The 19132-nt window shown below is 39.8% G+C and overlaps 1 protein-coding gene across 1 annotated transcript in view; it reads left to right on the top strand.

Annotated features, from left to right (window-relative positions):
* The first annotated feature begins 786 nt into the window (after positions 1-786).
* The window catches only part of fras1 (Fraser extracellular matrix complex subunit 1), a 113639-nt gene continuing 95293 nt past the window's right edge, over positions 787-19132 (top strand). Inside the window, exons 1-2 of the mRNA XM_074670703.1 lie at positions 787-1299; positions 2851-2882. Of these exons, the coding sequence (XP_074526804.1) occupies positions 1242-1299; positions 2851-2882 (90 nt within the window). The 5' untranslated portion in view covers positions 787-1241. The remainder of the gene's footprint in view (positions 1300-2850; positions 2883-19132) is intronic.

Here is a 19132-nt window from a genome sequence, read left to right as displayed (position 1 = left end):
AATATGATAAAATAAAATTTTATATATATATATATATATATATATATATATATATATATATATATATATATATATATATATATATATATATATTTATATATATATATATATTTAAATCCCTGTTTCTTAATCTGCCACATTGATAGATAGTTTTTGTTTTGTTTTTAATTTATTATGTGATTTATTTTTGGTTAATGGTGTTACTTTTTTCTTAATATGTCAATTATTAAAAAAAAAAAGAAAGAAAAAAAAAGAAAAAAGAAACTTTATACCAACAAAGCCATTTGGTGCCATTTGTTGTAAACCAATGTGGGAACTTTGCTTTAAAGTTTGAGAACTCTTGACTCAAAAATTCAGTGAGTTGAAGGTGCTGAAGCAAAACGTGTTACAACCATTCCTGGTCTCCCCTACACACTTGTATACACCCCCCTTAACATTATTTAATTTTCCTGTGAAACATAAAACAGTCTTATTAAATATAAAATGAACTTATTTGTGCAAATCAAGACCCCAAGGGGATAAATAAATAAATAAATAAATAAATAAATAAATAAAAAGTCAGTATTTTTTATTGATGCTGTTTTTATCAGTGACATATTTTTAAGTTTTGTAAATAAAGTTCCCAGCCTGTGACAGAGATGGATGTTAAATAAATTCATTCACACATACCCCCTCAGGTGAGGTCATTCTACCTGCGTAGGGCTGAGGGGGGTCGAGAAAAGGTGGGACGTCCTCCTTCAGAAGGAGGAGGAGGAGGAGGAGAAGAAGCTGAGGACTTGGAGCAGAGAGTCACTGCAAGAAGAGACTCCAACATTCAAACACTGCACGATCCGGCTCATACAGCTCGCACGGTGCGGTGCTCTAAAGGGGGACAGAGTCTGCAAATCAGGGTCTGAGGACCGGTTCCAGCAGAGTTTCCTCCCCACCGGAGGAGCAGCGAGCAGGGGGAGGCGGAATCTGTCCCCCTGCCTGGGCAGAGGGGGAGGTGGATTCAGTCCTCCGGGTTTTAGCAGGAGCAGGAGGTGGATTTAGCCCACTGGATCTCGGGTCTGAGTCGCATTCCTGCCTGGAGCGCCGCGGAGGATCCGGAGCTCGGAGCCGTGCAGAGGATTTCTGGATGTTTTCTTCCTCCTGGAGAATGAGCGGACTCTGATTTTACTGGAGAGACAACACAAGCGCGATAACAACCTCGTGTCCGGACCTGGACCTGGACCCGGACCTGGGGTAACCCGGCTCGGATCATGGCTGTGTGCTGGCTCCTCGTCGGCTCTCTGGCTGCGGTGCTCTGCGGGATCCACGGTGAGTATTTTCGTCTCTGAGCGCCGAAACAGTTGTTCCCGATTATGTAGGTCAGGATTTCCAGAGACCACCATCACCAAGCAGACCCACATATGAGTCACTGCAGACCCAGGTCAGACCCAGACCTGATCCGGGTCAGTTCCGTACCCTCTGAATCCTTTCGCAGAGTGAAAGTTTGACTCAGATGTTTTAAACTGATCCATAAACAGAGAGGGACTTTCAGGAGCCCTGGAACTCTTTCCAGGATCCTGAGGGGTTTCCAGGACCTCCTCCAGGACTCTGAGCAGGTGACACTGAGGCTTAAGGTTCAGGCTAAAACTTTTTAATCCCTCAGGCTTAAAATTATCCAAGAAATAAAGTTGAATTAAAATTAAATCCATTTCTCTGTGTTGATGACTCAGCATTTTGACCTAAAATTAACAAAATCTGGATTAAAACTCATTAAAAACTTAGATTATTAGATTAAATATGCAGCCCTGTCATGATCTAAACCCCTGAAAAAAGTGAAGAAGTTAATTTTAATTTTTTAGATTCAACGTAAACTAAATCAAAGTCTTCATCTGCTGAAAAATCAGTGAGATTAAATCTTTATAAATAATAAATTTTCAGTTATTTGAAATCATGATCTCATAAAACATCATATATTTTGAGTTGCATCGTAACCTCAGATTATCATTACACACTCAGATAATCATCATGAACTAAGAAAAATGATAAAATAAAATCAGTTCAACAGATTAACATCATAAACTCAGAGTAACATTATAAAACTCAATTTACCAACTTAAACTCAAACAGTTTAAATTTAGAGAAATGTTATAAAACTCAAATTAACATCATAAACTCAGATAAGAATGAAAATCTGAAATTAGCATCATAAACCTCAGATTAATGTTGTAAACTGCAAATTCACATCATAAACTCAGAATAGCATCGTAAACTCAGATTGAAATCATAAAGTGGGATTAGCTTTATAAACTCAGATTTACATTATAAACTCAGATAAACATCAGACACTGTAGATTACCATTGTAAACCCAGATTAGCATCATAAAGATTATGTGTTGGTCCTGTCCTCTGGCTCCCAGCAGCTCTCAGCTTCTTCTGTTTTCAGGTCATGAATCAGTAAATTTTAACTTTGCTGCACACACTCACGTTAAGGACGGGTCAGTGAGAAGTGTTGATAATAAGATTAATAAAACTCTCTTCAAAGCGCTTTTCAAGGAACCCAAGGACACGGTACAAAACCTTCTCTGTTAGAGCACCTGTGCTCACCTGAGAAAATAAAGCACGTCTGATCCGTGGTCTTTTCATTTCTTACAACAAAATATTTAATGTTAAACGGACTGTAAGTGCTTTTTCCTAATTTTATGTATTAACTTAGAAAATGTCTGATCTTATACCTGACTGATCTGCTCCTACCTGTAATGATGATGATGATGATGATGATGATGATGATTTATCCTAAAAGAACCAGCTGCATGTTAGAGACAGATTTTTCAAGATTCAAGATTTCTGAACAAACGTCTGATCGTCTCTTTGTCATCACAGGAGATTGTATCTACGAGGGAGTGCTGCATACTGTGAGTTCAGTCTATTCTATTCTGTTCTATTATATTTTAGTCACTTTACTGTAACTCTTTCCTGTTCTATTCTATTATATTTAAGTCACTTTACTGTAACTCTTTTCTGTTCTATTCTATTATATTCTATTCAAATCTATTCCACTGACTTGAATGTACCTCTATCTTATTCTTTCTATTCTATTCAATTGACTTAACTGTAACTCTATTCTATTCTGTTCTATTCTATTATATTCTATTCAAATCTATTCCACTGACTTGAATGTACCTCTATCTTATTCTTTTCTATTCTATTCAATTCTATTCTATTGACTTGAATGTACCTCTATCTTATTCTTTCTATTCTATTCAGTTGACTTAACTGTAACTCTATTCTATTCTATTCTATTCTATTCTATTCTATTCTATTCTATTCTATTCTATTCACTTTACTGTAACTCTCTTTTATTATTTTCTATTATAGTCCTTCTATTCTATTCTAATCGATTCTATTCTCTTCTTTTCTATTCTATTCTATTATATTCACTTGACTGTAACTCTATCCTATTCTATTCTTTTCAATTCACTTGACTGTAACTCTATTCTTTTCTATTCTATTCTTTTCTATTCTATTCTATTCTATTCTATTCTATTCTATTCATTTCATTTTACTGTAACTCTATTCTATTCCAATATAATTCTTTTTTTGCCTTCAGCGGGGATTAGATCAGTCCTACTTGATGTGTTTTATGTGTGTGTGTGTGTGTGTGTGTGTGTGTGTGTGTGTGTGTGTGTGTGTGTGTGTGTGTGTGTGTGTGTGTGTGTGTGTGTGTGGGTTAATTTTGTTATGTGATGAAAGCTGGTTGTTTTTCTTATTTTTAAGGAGGTCTTTATTTTAATGTTTCAATCAAGCTTTGAAGTGATGATGATGATGATGATGATGATGATGATGATGATGGTCATGATGATGATGGTCATGATGATGATGATAAAATAGTGATGAAGATATGGACAACGTGGTTCTGGCGATGATAATGACGATGACAATGGTGATGAAGAAGATGATGATGAGGATCATAATGATGATTGATGATGATGATGATGATGATGATGATGATGATGATGGTTAGAGTAAAGAGGTGAAGGTGAAGTTTTTGGTGTGTCCTGATGATGATGATGATGATGATGATGATGGATGAAGATGGTGATGACCTATTTGTTTTACTCCTATGTTTCTTTTTTTGGAGCGACTTTGAAGTCTCAGACTTTTCATGATGTCAGTGAACACCTCACAGCAGCTCGGTGAAGGTGTCTTGGAGGCGGATGTTTCCGCTTTTTTGATGTTTTTCTGTCTGATCTTTTTTTTTTTTTGTACATAATTCTCGTCTGGAGAAGAAGAAAGGAAAAGATGTGCTGCAGGTTGGGTCTGATGTCTGAGCTTATTTCTCCTGTGGACCAGAAAAACTAAAACAGCAGCACAGTCAGAGTGTCGAGGTGACTCAGCGCTCAGGTATCTCCTCTCCTCTGTGATTGTTCAGACTAAAGGTAAATAACGGCGTTTTCAGGTTTCAGGTGTGCGCTTTGGAAAAACATCACCTGGAACAACTGGTAATGTCTGTTAAAAGCCTTAAACACGGCTCTGAGCGGGAAAATGAGGATCTGCTTCCTCTGCTGCTGCTGTGTTATCAACGTAATTATAGAAAAGACACACACCATTACAGACACACACACACACACACACACACACACACTCTCTTACACTCTTCCTTTAAACCTGCGGCCACCCCCCACCCTGAGAGCGCTCCAACACTTCCTGCTCCCACATTCAGTTCACTCTTTGAAGGGAGATCATCAGGGCGAGGAGCGAGGGGGAGGTCAGGGTGTTCGAGGAGGAGGAGGAGGGAGGAGTGTGTGTGTGTGTGTGTGTGTGTGTGTGTGTGTGTGTGTGTGTGTGTGTGTGTGTGTGTGTGTGTGTGTGTGTGTGTGTGTGTGTGTGTGTGTGTGAGTGGAGGGTGTGTGTGTGGGAAAAGCAATGAGCAGGACACAGGTGGGACGTTCCAACATGTTTGGACAGAGATGGGAATAAAAGCCCCTTTAAAGTTCAAAGTGAAGAATACCTGAACACACACACACACACACACGCACACACACACACACACACAAAGATCATCAGAGTTTTTAGTTAAAAGATAGTTTGAAATTGCAAAAAGATGTTAAGTTTACAAAAAGGTGTTAAGAGGATGAAAAATAGGTTGTGAGTTAATAAAACGGTTTCATAAAATCAGCGACAGTCGATAGAAAAGTCTCCTTTTTGTGTTCCCTGTCAGCAAATCATTTTCGCAGCAAAGGGTTCATATCAGCCGATCTCTGTCGATCTCTGGTAATAAATATAAACTCCCTTTTCCAACTATGTTGGAAAGAATGACTGGAACTTGGTTTGTTTGCCTTGATAACACCGCTAAGCACATGCAATTGTGAGCTAGCAGACTGACCTCACAAGAGATTTGCAGGGACACTCTTGCAAGTCACATTCGCGAACTTGTAGTCCTGATTTTAATTTAGTATTTAATGTCATTTGTTAAATTTTTAATTGTTTAATTTCTAGAAAAGCCTTAAATTAAGAACAATAGTTTTGTTATTATTTATCCATTTGTTTTGTCTTCTGCCTCAGAGTAATTATTTTCTGCGTGCCAAAAATAGACTCATGTGCCAGCTATGGTACCCCTGCCCCAAGCACGTTTTGAATGTCCAGTGTGACCGCAACTGTGCCGTTCTCAAGCACGATTTGCTTCCGTGCTTTGGCACACTTCGGAGAGTTGGGCTTCACTTCATGCACGAGCACAAGCAGCGTGTGTGATCCATGATATATGATTTCCGCGAGCGCATCTCTCGACAATCATTTTAAACGAAGCGGGGGTGTTAGAGGGCTGTGTCGGGTGAAAACGACTCACTACAAGTCCAAAAGTCTCCAAAGCCATGTTTCCACCAAGCAGTCCGGGTCAGTTCGTCTCGGTATGGTGCGCTTTTAGCAGCGTTTCCACTGACTCATCCCGGGACGGATCCCTAAAAACCGAGACGAGCCGTCCCACTTTTTTGGGACCCTTTCGTATGGGTGCCAGACTGAACCGATCCGCTCTCGGGAGGTGGAGCAACAACACTGCAGACGGTTGATTGGTCAAAGGAATCGTCACTTACCCCGACAGCGGCTGCATTTCTCCTGGCGGCTCACAGACTTCTTTGAAACGAAGCTTGATTGCACTTTGTAACAAAGAGCTACATGAAAATCACAGAGAGGACAAATGCTCCCTGTCTTCCATCCGTGCTCTTTGTTTACTGTGTCGCGTTTGTCTTCTTTGTTGGATTTAATAGCGGGGTAAGCTGCTACGGCGTCGCGCTATTGTTTACCAGCTGCGGCTTCCGGCATCCAGCTTACACCCCGCCCACCACGAGAGGGCACAGTTTGCTGTGGAAACGCAAACGGGATCAGACTTAACTGTCCCAAACCGTCCCAAACCGCACTGAACCGACCCGGACTGCTCAGTGGAAACGCAGCTTAAAGTTGCAGCAGTGCTCTCTGTGTCTCATTGTGCTGACTCTGATGAGATCGCGCTTCATGTAAGCAGACACTTCACGATGACGGAGGCGGGCCGTGCCTGAGTGTGATACCCGCTAAAGTCTGGTTCATATTGAGGTAGTGTGACTGCTGGCCGTACTCTCCGGCTGGGGAACAGCGCTGCAGGGGGGCAATCGTGTTTGAACACGGTTAGGATGGCCAGTGTGACCGGGCCCTTAAAGAGTGTTCACACTGACGTCACGATTTGGGCAGCTGTTAGGGTCAGGAGAAAAAATCGTTATACGATATATCAGGATTTTTTGACTGGCAATCTCAAAATCAGGATTCTCTGTCAAAAAAATCAATGTTTTTTTCAAATTCAAATTCTTCATTTCAATATTGGTTTATAAACTGGATTGGAAAAACAGTTACCACTTTTCTCCAGGGCAAAGTGTTTCTCTCTGACTCACATGATGTGCATTTAATGGGAAAATATGGCTTTTGATATAGTCTGTAGACATTATTATCATCATTTAACTTTTTCTCATGGTCTGGTGGTAAAAAAATATCAAAGAGTTGCAATTTGACTCGTGTCAGCACCCCAAAAATCGTAATAGACTCAAATCCTGAGAATAGCATATCATCCCAGCTCTAGTAGTTACCCAGATGTGCAGCCACATTGGAGGTATACAAATGTAAACATTGAATCTACAGAGATAAAAATCTGCGGTAAAATACAAATTTAAGACTGTAGACTGTATGTAGAGTGGACAGCGTGGCTCCGCCATTTACCATTGTACGGTTTTGAAGCCAAAATTTGCCCGTAAAATTTTTTTTTTTGGAGAGTCTAATCTTTTCTTGGCTCTACCTCCCGACATATTTTACAATCCCTGGAAAAATACACAAGAACGGCAGCTGTCAATCATCATTAAATGTGACGTAAAGCCTCGTTTTTAACCTCGTATAACTAATGAAAACTAAACTTTTCAGAAAAAAAGAGGACCTGAATACAAGGCAGCCAAATGATATCTTCAAACCACCACAACAATCAGACGTGAGAAACATTTCTACCAGATGTATTATTTTTTTAAAGTTTGACCACAGCCCATCTGGAATGACTGGGAGATGGATTTTTTAACCTATACTGCAGCCAGCCACCAGGGGGAGCAGTTTTTGTGGCGACCTCACTTCAAGCAACATGATGTCCACTATTACTTATTGCTGTGAATTACCTCTTAATCAAAGTTATACTCTGATATAATATATTTACTTTTGCTAAAGTGAGATTTTTGATGCTATGGACAGACTGATGGACTTTAGTTAGACACAATCTTCTTCGTTCTTTGGACAATTTTTTGCACCCCTCACCCTCATCTGCAATCATTTTTGGTAGTTAAGCGCTTATGAAATGTTTTTTTCTTGGTCTGACCGTTTAGTGCAGCAGTAATTTACCATTATGTGCAACGGTAATCCGATATACCTGCGTTCAAACCTGATCCTGTTTTTCTCTGCAGTCATTAAAGTGAATATTTCCTCTGAAGGTGAAGTTAGAGAAGGTGAGCATGACTCATTTAGAAATATTTCTGTTGCCTGTCCTCGTTAAGTTCTCCTATCCTAAGAGCTTTGTCTTCTGACTCTCCTTTAAAACAAAACCAGTCAAATGTCTCAGCCTTGAACAGGAGGCAGACTCTAATGGTTTTAACGAAGTAGATATCAGCTCCAGTCTATGAAGACCCGGTCCCCTGTTTGTCCCGTCCCTCCTCGTCCCTCCTCGTCACGCTCTGTGGTCTGGAACTAAACCTGCGGGCCGAGGGCCAAACAAACGGCTCTGACAGACTCGTAGCTGCCGCTCTCTGAGCTCGTCTTCTTTTGTCTCTCTCTGCATTCACACACTTTGTTTCTCACAGCTAGCAGTTCGCAGTGTATGTACCAGCAACCCCCTCACCCAAGACACACACACACTCACCCACACACACACATCCTCCCCCAGTCTGTGTCCGCAGGTTGAGCAGCTTCAGTTTTCTCAGAGTGGATGTTCTTTTATTAACTGAGTCTTTGTCTCAGTCCTGTTCCTCTCTTTGACTCCGCTCCAAGTTTTCCTGCTGTTCTTCGGCCTTAATTACTTTAGACCAGGGGTCTTCAACCTGCGGCTCTCTGACTCCTCTGCAGTGGCTCCTTGTAGCTTTAAAAATATTTTTAAATAAAGAATTGTTATTTTTCTTCCAGAGGGTATTGATGATTAAAGACACTGACACTAAATAAAATCCTGCGTTAACATTTAGTTGAACTAAATCTTCATCCCATCTGTCAATAAAGCCTGCCACCGCTCTACTTCACCTCCTACAACATCAACAGCCCACCAACTTTCCATGCACTTGTGGCTAACCTCAAGTTTTACAGCCCTGGGAAGATAACTACATCTACAAAAAGACTCATCTGGAAGAAAATACTGATTTTAATTCTGTGTGGATTTATTTAATTCTGGTCCGGATTTATTTAACTGACAACATGATGGATTAATAAACATGCTTGATATGTGGCAAGACGTAAGCAAACATAACAAAAAAAATGATGAGTTGAGTAACATTATCAATATATGCAATCAAATTCAAATTTTTCAAATTTTCTGAATTTTTTGGATGCTTGAAATATTTTTTGGGAAATTTTTGAATCACAAAAATAATACAATTTTTTGCAAATCTTCTAAACTATGAAAGTTCTTAATATTTTGGCAAATTCATTAATTTCATTTCTTTTTTGCAATTTTTTTTAAATTCACATTTTTTTGCAGTGTTGAAAACATTTTTAATTTTGATTTTTTTTTAATTACACATTTTTTTAATTTTCACTATTTTTTGACATTTGTGTAAATATTTAAAATATTTTTGGGGAAATTTTTGAAATCACAAAAATTATACAATTTTTTTTTCTCCAATTTACTAAATTATAAAAGTTATTGCATTTTTTTGCAAATTCTTTAAATTTCATTTCTTTTTGCAATTTTTTGAAATTCAAAATTTTTTTGGAAGTGTTGCAAATTTTTTAAATTTAGATTTAAAAAAAAAAAATCTTAACACATTTTTTAAATTCATTTTATATATTTTTTTGCATTTTTTTTTTATTTGAATATTTTTTGAAAAATTTTCAAATCGAAAAATAAGACATTACATTAACAGTTTTATAGATTTTTTAAAAAATTATTGTTTAGATAATTATTCACTAGAAGGATCGTGAAGACATCTTCCCCTAAAGTGTGACAACCCTTCAGCTCCCTGATACAGAGATTTTCGGTGGCATTGAGTGAACAGACCTGGTGTTAGCTAACTAGCTGTTGTTCTAATGCATGTTTTGGAAAAAAAAGGAGCTTGACTGGGTCTCATTTACCGATGAGTCAAACTGATCTGAGCTCTGTCAGGATGAGCGCTCTGTGCAGCAGAGAGAGGAGATGCTAACAGCTCATCTTCAAAACCAGACACAAAACAAGAGCAAACTGCTCAGAGCTGCAGAGCTTTGAGTGTGTTTAGAAACTAATGATGCAGCGTGTATTGGTAAGTGGACCTTGACGTGGCGTGGAGGGGGTCAGGGTCAGGATTAGGCTTAAGATAAAACTAAAATCTGTGATTTTCTGTTATTAAAGTTTAAATGACTCTGCTGATGGTCTGGAAATCTTTACCCTTGCTTCCGTCAGTCTGACCCTTTGGTGACCTGATGCTCTGTGCATGAATGAACAAGGTGTAAATGAGTGAAGGAGGTGTAAATGAGTGAACGAAGTGTGAATAAGTGAGGGCGTTTAGCGTTTGGTTCTGTGTCCTGCCTCAGTTTGTTTGTCTCAGGCTGTAAACTAGTTTTATGATCCGCTGACACAAAGAGGCTCATGTTTTGAATTCCTCAGGAGCAGTCGACTCAGCGTCGGCCTGAGCTTCATGTTTTCTTCAGACTTTAATCAGCTGAGCTCCGTCTGCTTTCTGAATCTGAACATATTGTCTCACAAACAGAGGATGAGGTGCTGCTTCTGTGTGAGTGTGTGTTGATGAATTTGCTCTCTGGTGATGTTTCACTTTGACGTTTTTCTGGTTCCCCTCTGAGAGACAAAGAGAAGGTCAGTTAGTCTCAGAAATTTACCACAGAGTGAAGCATCTGCTGTTTCAAAGCACAGTGAATCTTTGTACATAATGGATATTTAAACTCAGACAAACTTACCTGTGCAGGTATTGAAGGTCAGAGTTCAAGTTGAACATTAGTGTAACACCTGGACTGACAGAGGCGTGTAATTACAGGAGGAGGGGCTAAGAGGAGGAGAAGTCTCTCATTACCTGACATTACTTCTGAGCCTTCATCTCTAAAGACTCAGGTGGGAAAGTGGGAGGAGCTTCGACTGTGAATGTGGGAGGGGCTTATATTAAGAGTTTCTGTGTAAGGAGGAGAAGAAGAAAGAAGGGAACAGAAGGAAGGGAAGTTAAGATTAAGGAGGAGGAGGAGGAGGGGTTTGGCAGTCTGACCGTGAAAGTCTTTGGGAGCACAGCTTTGATTTTAGTGTTTGGAGGTCAGGATGATTCAGGACAGAACCTTCAGAAATATGTGATCATAAAACTTGACTTTAACTGAAATATGACGATAAAACCTCCGCGCTCTCAGAAAGTTGATGATATTTATGCGTGAATGACGACCTCAGCTGACATTCAGTCAGAGTTAAAGGAGGCAGAAAGTGAACGTTCAGAGTCGCTGAAGCTTTTAATCTGAATCTGTGTGTGACAGCTTTTAATCATTTACAGATGAAAGGATCTGACTCCTAACTTTTCACCATGTTCACTGCCTCTAATCCAGATTACACTCTTAATCTTACCCTGTCCTCCAGAGAATAGTTTAACACCATGCTCACCATCCCTAATCCAGATTACGCTCTTTAACTCCAGAGAATATCTTTACAGGATATGATGGTGATGAGGATGATGATGGTGATAGTTATCATGCTCATAATGGCAGTGGAGATGATGTGATAATGATGGTAATGAGGATGACAAAAATTGGTTATGACAATGATGACAACAACGATTAAGTTGATAATGATGATAAAATAAGTGATAATGATAATGGCAGTAAGACAATGTTGATAGTAAGGGTTATAATGATAAAAATGCTATGATAGTTGATCATTTATCATTGTGAATGATAATTATGATGATGCTGATGAGGATAGTGATAACTGATCATTTATCATTGTTAATGATAAACATGATGATGCTAATGAGGATAGTAATAATGGTTTAAATGATAATTATGATGATGCTGATGAGGATAGTGATAATAGTTATAATGATAATGTTGATGAGAACAATGATAACTGTATTAGGGATGAAGAAGATCTTATTTAGGAAAATGATTACATTATAATGAAAATGTTGATGAGGATAATGATAATGAGCACAATTATAATGAGGATGTTGAGGACTGTGATAATGGTTATAATGATAAGGCTGATGAGGAAAATGATAATTTTAATAGAGCTGAAGATGATGTAATTTAGAAACATGATTTAAGTGATAATGATCTTGATGAGGATAGTGATAACGGATATAATGATAATGTTAATGAGAACAATGATGATTGTTAGAGTGATGAAGATGAAAGTTATGATGATGATTTTGATGAGGATATGATAAAGATGATGATAATAAAATTGAGGATAATGATAATGTCAGTAATGATAATGTTGAAGGTAATTATTGTAATGATAATGATGCTTTTTAAGACAATGATAATGGATATAATGATAATATTGGTGAGGACCATGATGGTGAATATACTTATAATTATGATGATGTTGATGAAGATAGTGATAATGGAGATAATGATAAAGATGACGATGCTGATTAGGAAAGTGATAATAGTTATATTGATAATGTGATGAGGAAATGATAATGGTTAATGTCAGGAAGATGATGTTAATTAGGAAAATGATAATTGACATAATTATAATATTGATGAGGATAACGATAGAATATATGTTATGAATATATGAACATAATGTTATAGTGATGAAGATGAGGTTTTTTAGGAAAATAATAATGGATACAATTGTAACTTTGATGATGTTGATGAGGGTAGTGTTGAGGGCTGGGACGATATGCTTTTCTCCCGATTTGATTCTTTTAATGATCTTTGGGGTGCCGATTCAATTTAAAATTTTGATTCTTCGATATTCCTGAATTTGCTATTTTCAGCTCACTTTTTTTCACACCAGGCCAAGTGAAAAAGTTAATTGATGATGATGTCTACAAACTACAAAAATGCACAACACATGTGAGTCTATTTTTAGGGTTTGTTCAGGAGATATGACATCTCAACTTTTTTCCAACCCAGCTTTTTAACAAAGACTAAAATAAAGGATTTATATTTAAAATAAAACCTTTCCATTTTTAAACAAAAAAATACGGATACTACGATTTTTTCTCCAACCCCTACTAATGATAATGGTTATAATTGTTATCATGATGATGTTGATGAGGATAATGATGATGGTTGTAATGATAATGATGATGATGGCCAAGTGAAAGAACAGTTTGTGTAGTTCACAAGGAAAGGCATCCAGGACTTTGTCTTTCGGCAGGAGCTGTTAGGAGGTCTCACCCTTTTTGTCAGGTGTAAGGGTTTGATCTGTTTGTTTATATTCTGTCGTCCTCGTTAACTCTATTAGCCCTTTTTATTTATGACTGTCTAAACCTAAGAAAGTCCAGTCATGAGAATGTTACAGAAACAGGAACCTGAAGAGGCAGATCTTTATTGCTCATTGCTGCTGGCGCCTCCTGGTGGTGTGTCAGGAAGATTTCTGCATCATTTTGAAATAAATGATGAAATGTGGCAGACTTACAGGAGGCGATAAGAGGAAAAAGGACAGACTTAAATGGCTCTAATCCTCTTTTGAAGATGAAGGATGAATAAGTAAACCTGTAGACTTTGAAGGTTTAATGATGTTAAAATGGTCTTTAATCTGCTGAAATATCAAAGACTTTCTCCCAGGAACTCATCAGACATTTTCATTCAATAAAAAATACTCCTCTTCTTCTTCCTTCTCCTTTTCCCCCTCCTGGCAGTCTGTTTTTGTCAGATGTCGTCCTGTCGGCTCTTGTGTAGATTAATGAGGGCAATCAGCTGATCAGGATCACTTCCTGTTTGCTGTAATGATCAGAACTGTTGGATATTAATATTGCTGAGCGTTTCATCACCAACACACAGAAACATAAATATCCTCCTCCCTCAGATTCATTTACACTGAGGTTAAAATAGCTGTGGAGCTTTTCCTCTCGGCGCCAGCTGCAGCTGTTTCTGTGGCCGAGCTGGATGTCCAAAATTATCCAAAGAGCAGGAAGTAGTCACCCATTCATCACCCGAGTCACTCAGTCATCAGCAGGATTTTGAGCTTGAGGGAATTCCAGTCACAGGACACGTACAGGTACAGGACAGGTATCAGAAGTGACTTGGACATCAGTCGCTTTAGTCAAACATCTTTGACTCTGCACATTTTCTGTTGCAGTTAAAGATTCATAACTTCTGATCTCAGAGTCTGTTTCTCAGGTGTTTCATGTTCATTTGATTAGAGGCAGTGGCGGCTGCTGGTCAGTCAAGGAGGGGAAGCTCATTTTTTTCAGGTCTTTATTTATTTAAACGTACATTCTACCCTCCATTCCTTTTCAAGAAATGATCTGTGACCCTGTCGTACCAACCAGGTGTTTTTTTCAGGGATTTTACCAGTGTTCTCTCAATGGCCAGCAGAGCTAGACTGACTTAACGGCCTTGGCCCGTTGTGCTGCGGGCGAAAGACTTGAGCCGCTTTAATCAGGAGAAGCTCGTCTCTACAGAAGATGCTCTGGTGGAGGGTTATACTTCAAGATCTCTGACTGGCTCATTTCACTGTCAATCAAAAAGGGATTCGGCCTCTGGCAGATCATCCAATCATCATGCAGAAGCCCAGCGTCCAGGCCAGCCCACTGCCTCATAGACCCCCAGAGACGCTGAGCGTCCGATGGGCAGAACAAAGCCCAGTGTTTATCCAATGACCGTCCAGTTTCCACAGTGGAACAACCCACTCTACGCTCCCCCGCTGAAGTCAGAAGACGCTCAGCGTCCGACTGTGTTAAAGCGCTGAGACGCTGCGGGGATGAATGAGAAGGAGGTGGAGCCAGTTACCTGTGATAGGAGCTGATTCTGAACTAAAGATGATGGAATTCTAGCTCAGATTTTATCAATGAAATGTTCACACAGCAGAACATATCAACACTTTTTAGGGACGTTTTAGGGGAAGCTGAGCTTCCCTTGCAGTCTTAGAGCAATCGCCACTGATTAGAGGTGACTGATCCTTAAAGCCACTGTGAGGAGTTTCCAAGTGATCTTGAAAAAGTCTTACTTCTAGATATCTGCCTGATCCTAGTCCACACTTTAAACTGAGATCATCAGCACCAATAAAGGTTATTTCTAAATGCCTAACCACCTGAGATTGACCTGAGACTACATAAGACTACCTCAGATCTACCTTAGACCACCTAAGATCCCCTAAAATTGACCTGAGACCACCTGAGATTGACCCAAAACCACCTGCAATTGACCAGAGACTAAATAGGACCACCTGAGATTAACCTTAGACCACCAGAAATTGAGCTGAGTCCACCTGCGATTTACCTGAGACCACCTGCAATGAACCTGATTCAACCTTGATGAACCTGATACCACCTTAGACCAACTGAAAAACTTGAGATCAGCTGAGATTGACCTGAGATTGACCCAAGACCACCTGTAATTGACCTGAGACTGCATAAGACCACCATAAGATTTACCTGGGACCACCTGGGATTGACCCAAGACTACATAAGACCATCTGAGATTTCCTTGAGACCAACTGCGATTTACATAAGACTATATGAGACCACCTGTAAATGACCTGATACTACCTGAGACCAACTGTGATAAACTTAAAATCAGCCGAGATTAACCTGAGGTTGATTTAAGACCACCTGAGACGGACCTGAGACTACATGAGACTACCTAAGATTTACCTGAGACCACCGGCGTTTGACCTGAGACTTCATGAGACTGCCTGTAATTTACCTGAGACTACCTGAGATTGACCCAACCTGCAGTTGACTTCAGACCACCTGAGATTAACCTAAGACCACCTGAGATTGACCTGAGACCACCTGTGTAGACTTTAGATCAGCTGAGATTGACCTGAGACTGCCTGAGATTGACCTGAGACTGCCTGAGATTGACCTGAGACCACCAAAGACCACTTGTGACAAATTTGAGATCAACTGAGGTTGACCTGAGATTGACCTTAAACCACCCGAAAAAGACCCAAGACCACCTGAGATTAACCTGAGATTGACTCAAGACCACCCGAGATTGACCTAAGACTGTATGAGACCATCTGAGACCACCTGAGACCACCTGCGATTGAACTGAGCCCTTACGAGTCCACCTGTGATTAACTTGAGACTAGGGTTCACTTAAGTTAAATGAAAACTTAAAAAAATAAATAGCTAAAGTTTTTAAATGCCAGATTGATAGAGTCTCTATGACAACACCACGAGAGCTGACGAAGTTTAGAAACGAAAAGAGAGATCTGTGTTTTTCTCTGCTGAAAACGATTTCTGTGATTAATTTTGTAGTGATGGTGGATACTTGAGCCTAACTGCCGGACAGAAAAAGGACAGAAGAGCAGAAGAAAGAGAAACAGGAGAGAGATAGAGCACGAGCTAAAGGCTTAAAGGGCTAAACTGTTTGTGCTAATGTTGCCTCCAACCCACAGTCAGCAGTTATTCTGCAGTGGTCTGTTCAAACTTGAGAGTCTATCAATAAAAAGAAGAGTGAGGATACGTTAGCTCTGATTGGTAGATTACCGGCAGGAAGTAACCAAGAAAATATGTTGCAAAACAAACACGCACCTAGTTTAAAGTCACATCTTTACGACAGTGTGTGTGAGACTCCAGGCAAGAAGGTGGCGCTGCAGTCACATAAAAACAGATCCTCCTTTTTGGTTGTTTGTCTTTAGTAGTTTTTTGATGGTTTTCTTTTTCTTTATCTTCCCAAGATTTCTTGCTCTCATCTTGTTTCTTTAAAACCTCCAGCAGGTGAGGTTTGATGTGATGTTGAAGCTGCAGATGTTTTTGATGTTGGTGTTTTTGACGGAGGAACAGCTGCAGCGTGTGTCAGCCTGCGGGAAAATGAAAGGTTAATGTCATCACTCAGTATTTATCCATCCATCCTTCCGTCCTCATCTAACAGTAGAGATCAGATATCCAGAGCAGAGTGTTTAAAGACCTCCACAAACCCCTAAATGTTTTTCCTGTTTCACCTCAGATAAATGATTTATCAATACCTTAAACACAACAGATGCACTCACATAGAGAAACTCCTTTGACTTAAGAAGGATGTCAAAAAAGAAATGAGAAAATAAAAACAGCCTCGTCGAGGTTTTATTACAGGGAGCATGTGATGAGTCTGCAGATTACTTTCTGATGAAATAAGACGAAACAAAGAGACGAGAATCAGATCAAATGAACTTTATCGATCGTTCAAGAGGAGACGCTGGAACATTAAACCAAGCTCTGAGAGAAAAGGTTTGAGAAAAGCTGAATACAATAAACATTTCAGACGTTATAAATCTGTCTGCAGAGTCGCAGTCTAACGTGCCCAGGTTGGAAATGTTCAGCACATGTTTATATGTTATTAAAAAACAGGAGTAAGTCAACATATTAGAGATGTTCAAAGTTAAAACTGGTGATAAATGACCTTAATTGATTGTGTAACTTAAAAACAAACTGCCCTCCTCAGACTTTAAGGATGTCCCCGGCCTTGAAGCATGCTGGGAGAATGACTCTATCCTTTCAGAGGTATTTATAGAAAAACATTATCCTGCTCCATTTACCAGATCTTATTCTGTCCCTCAGTCCAACCGTCCTTCTCACGACACACTGATGGAGTCAGCATTAACACGGCCACAGATGCTCACTGGGCTAGAGGACACGCATGAAGTCCAGAGAAGAGCATCAGAGATCACCTGAGATTAACCCGAGCCACTAAACACGAGACCACCTGAGATTGACTTTAAACCACCTGGGGTTGCCCCAAGACCACCTTGGATTGTCCTGAGACTACATAAGACTGGTCTTAACTTTAGACCACCTGAGATTGACCTGAGACCACCTGAGATTGACCTGAGACCACATGGGACCACCTGAGATTAACCTTAGACCACCTGAGATTGACCTGAGACCACCTGAGATTGACACAAAACCACCTTGGATTGACTCGAGACTACATGAGACTACCTTAGACTAACCTAGGACCACCTAAGATCCCCTGAGATTGACCTGAGATTACCTGAGATTGACCTGAGACCACCTAAGATTGACCCAAAACCACCTGCAATCGACCTGAGACTACATGAGACTACCTTAGATTAATTTTAGACCACCTAAGATCCCCTGAGATTGACCTAAAACCACATGAGATTGACCTAAGACTACATGAGACTACCTTAGATTAACTTTAGACCACCTAAGATCCCCTGAGATTGACCCAAAACCACCTGCAATTGACCTGAGACTACATGAGACTACCTTAGATTGACCTTAGACCACCTAAGATCCCCTGAGATTGACCTGAGATTACCTGAGATTGACCCAAAACCACCTGCAATTGACCTGAGACTACATGAGACTACCTAAGATTAACCTTAAACCACCTGAGATCCCCTGAGATTGACCTGAGATTGACTTGAGATTGACCCAAAACCACCTGCAATTAACCTGATACCACCTTAGACCAACTGTGGTATCAGGTTGAGATCAGCTGAGATTGACTTGAGATTGACCCGAGACCATCTGTTATTGATCTGAGACTACATAGGACCACCTACGATTTACCTGAGACCACCTGCAATTGACCTGAGATTATGTGAGACCACCTCAGATTGACCTGAGACCACCTAAGACTGACTGTGATAAATTTGAGATTAACTGACATTAACCTAAGATTGTCATAAGACCACCTGGAGTGACCTGAGACCACCTTAGACTGCTTGAGAAGTACCTGAGACCACTGGCGATGACATGAGACCACCTGAGATTAACCTTAGACCACCCAAGATTGACCCAAGACCTCCTGCAATTGACCTGAGACTACATAAGACCACCTGACATTTACCTAAGACCAAATGCAGTTGATCTGAGACCACCTGTGATAAACTTGAGATCAGATTAGATTGACTTAAGATTGACCCAAGACCACTTGTAATTGACCTGAGACTACATGAGACTACTTGAGATTTACCCGAAACCACTGGCAATTGACCCAAGACTACATGAGACCACCTGAGAATAAACTTTGACCACCTGAGATTGACCTGAGACTAAATGAGACGCTTGTGATTAACTTACTACCTGAGATTGACTTGAGATTGAACTAGGACTACCTGAGATTGACTTGATACTACTTGAGATTGACCTGAGACTACCTGAGATTGACCTAAGACTACCTAAGATTGACCTGATACTACTTGCGATTGACCTGGGACTACCTGAGATTTCTCGAGATCTACCTGAGACTTGTGGAGGCAGACCTGAGACTACCTGTAATAAACTTGATATCACCTTGGATAACCTAAATGCACCTGAGATCAATCTGAAAGGAACTCGAAATCACTTGAAATGACCTGTGAATAACC

The sequence above is a fragment of the Halichoeres trimaculatus genome, unplaced genomic scaffold (genome assembly GCF_033239565.1).
Source record: "Halichoeres trimaculatus isolate MK-OKI-2021-1 unplaced genomic scaffold, fHalTri1.1 fHalTri1_scaffold_5, whole genome shotgun sequence".
In the NCBI taxonomy this organism is placed as follows: Eukaryota; Metazoa; Chordata; class Actinopteri; order Labriformes; family Labridae; genus Halichoeres; species Halichoeres trimaculatus.
Note: the sequence above shows the minus strand (reverse complement) of the source record. Positions and strands in the feature narration are given on the sequence as shown.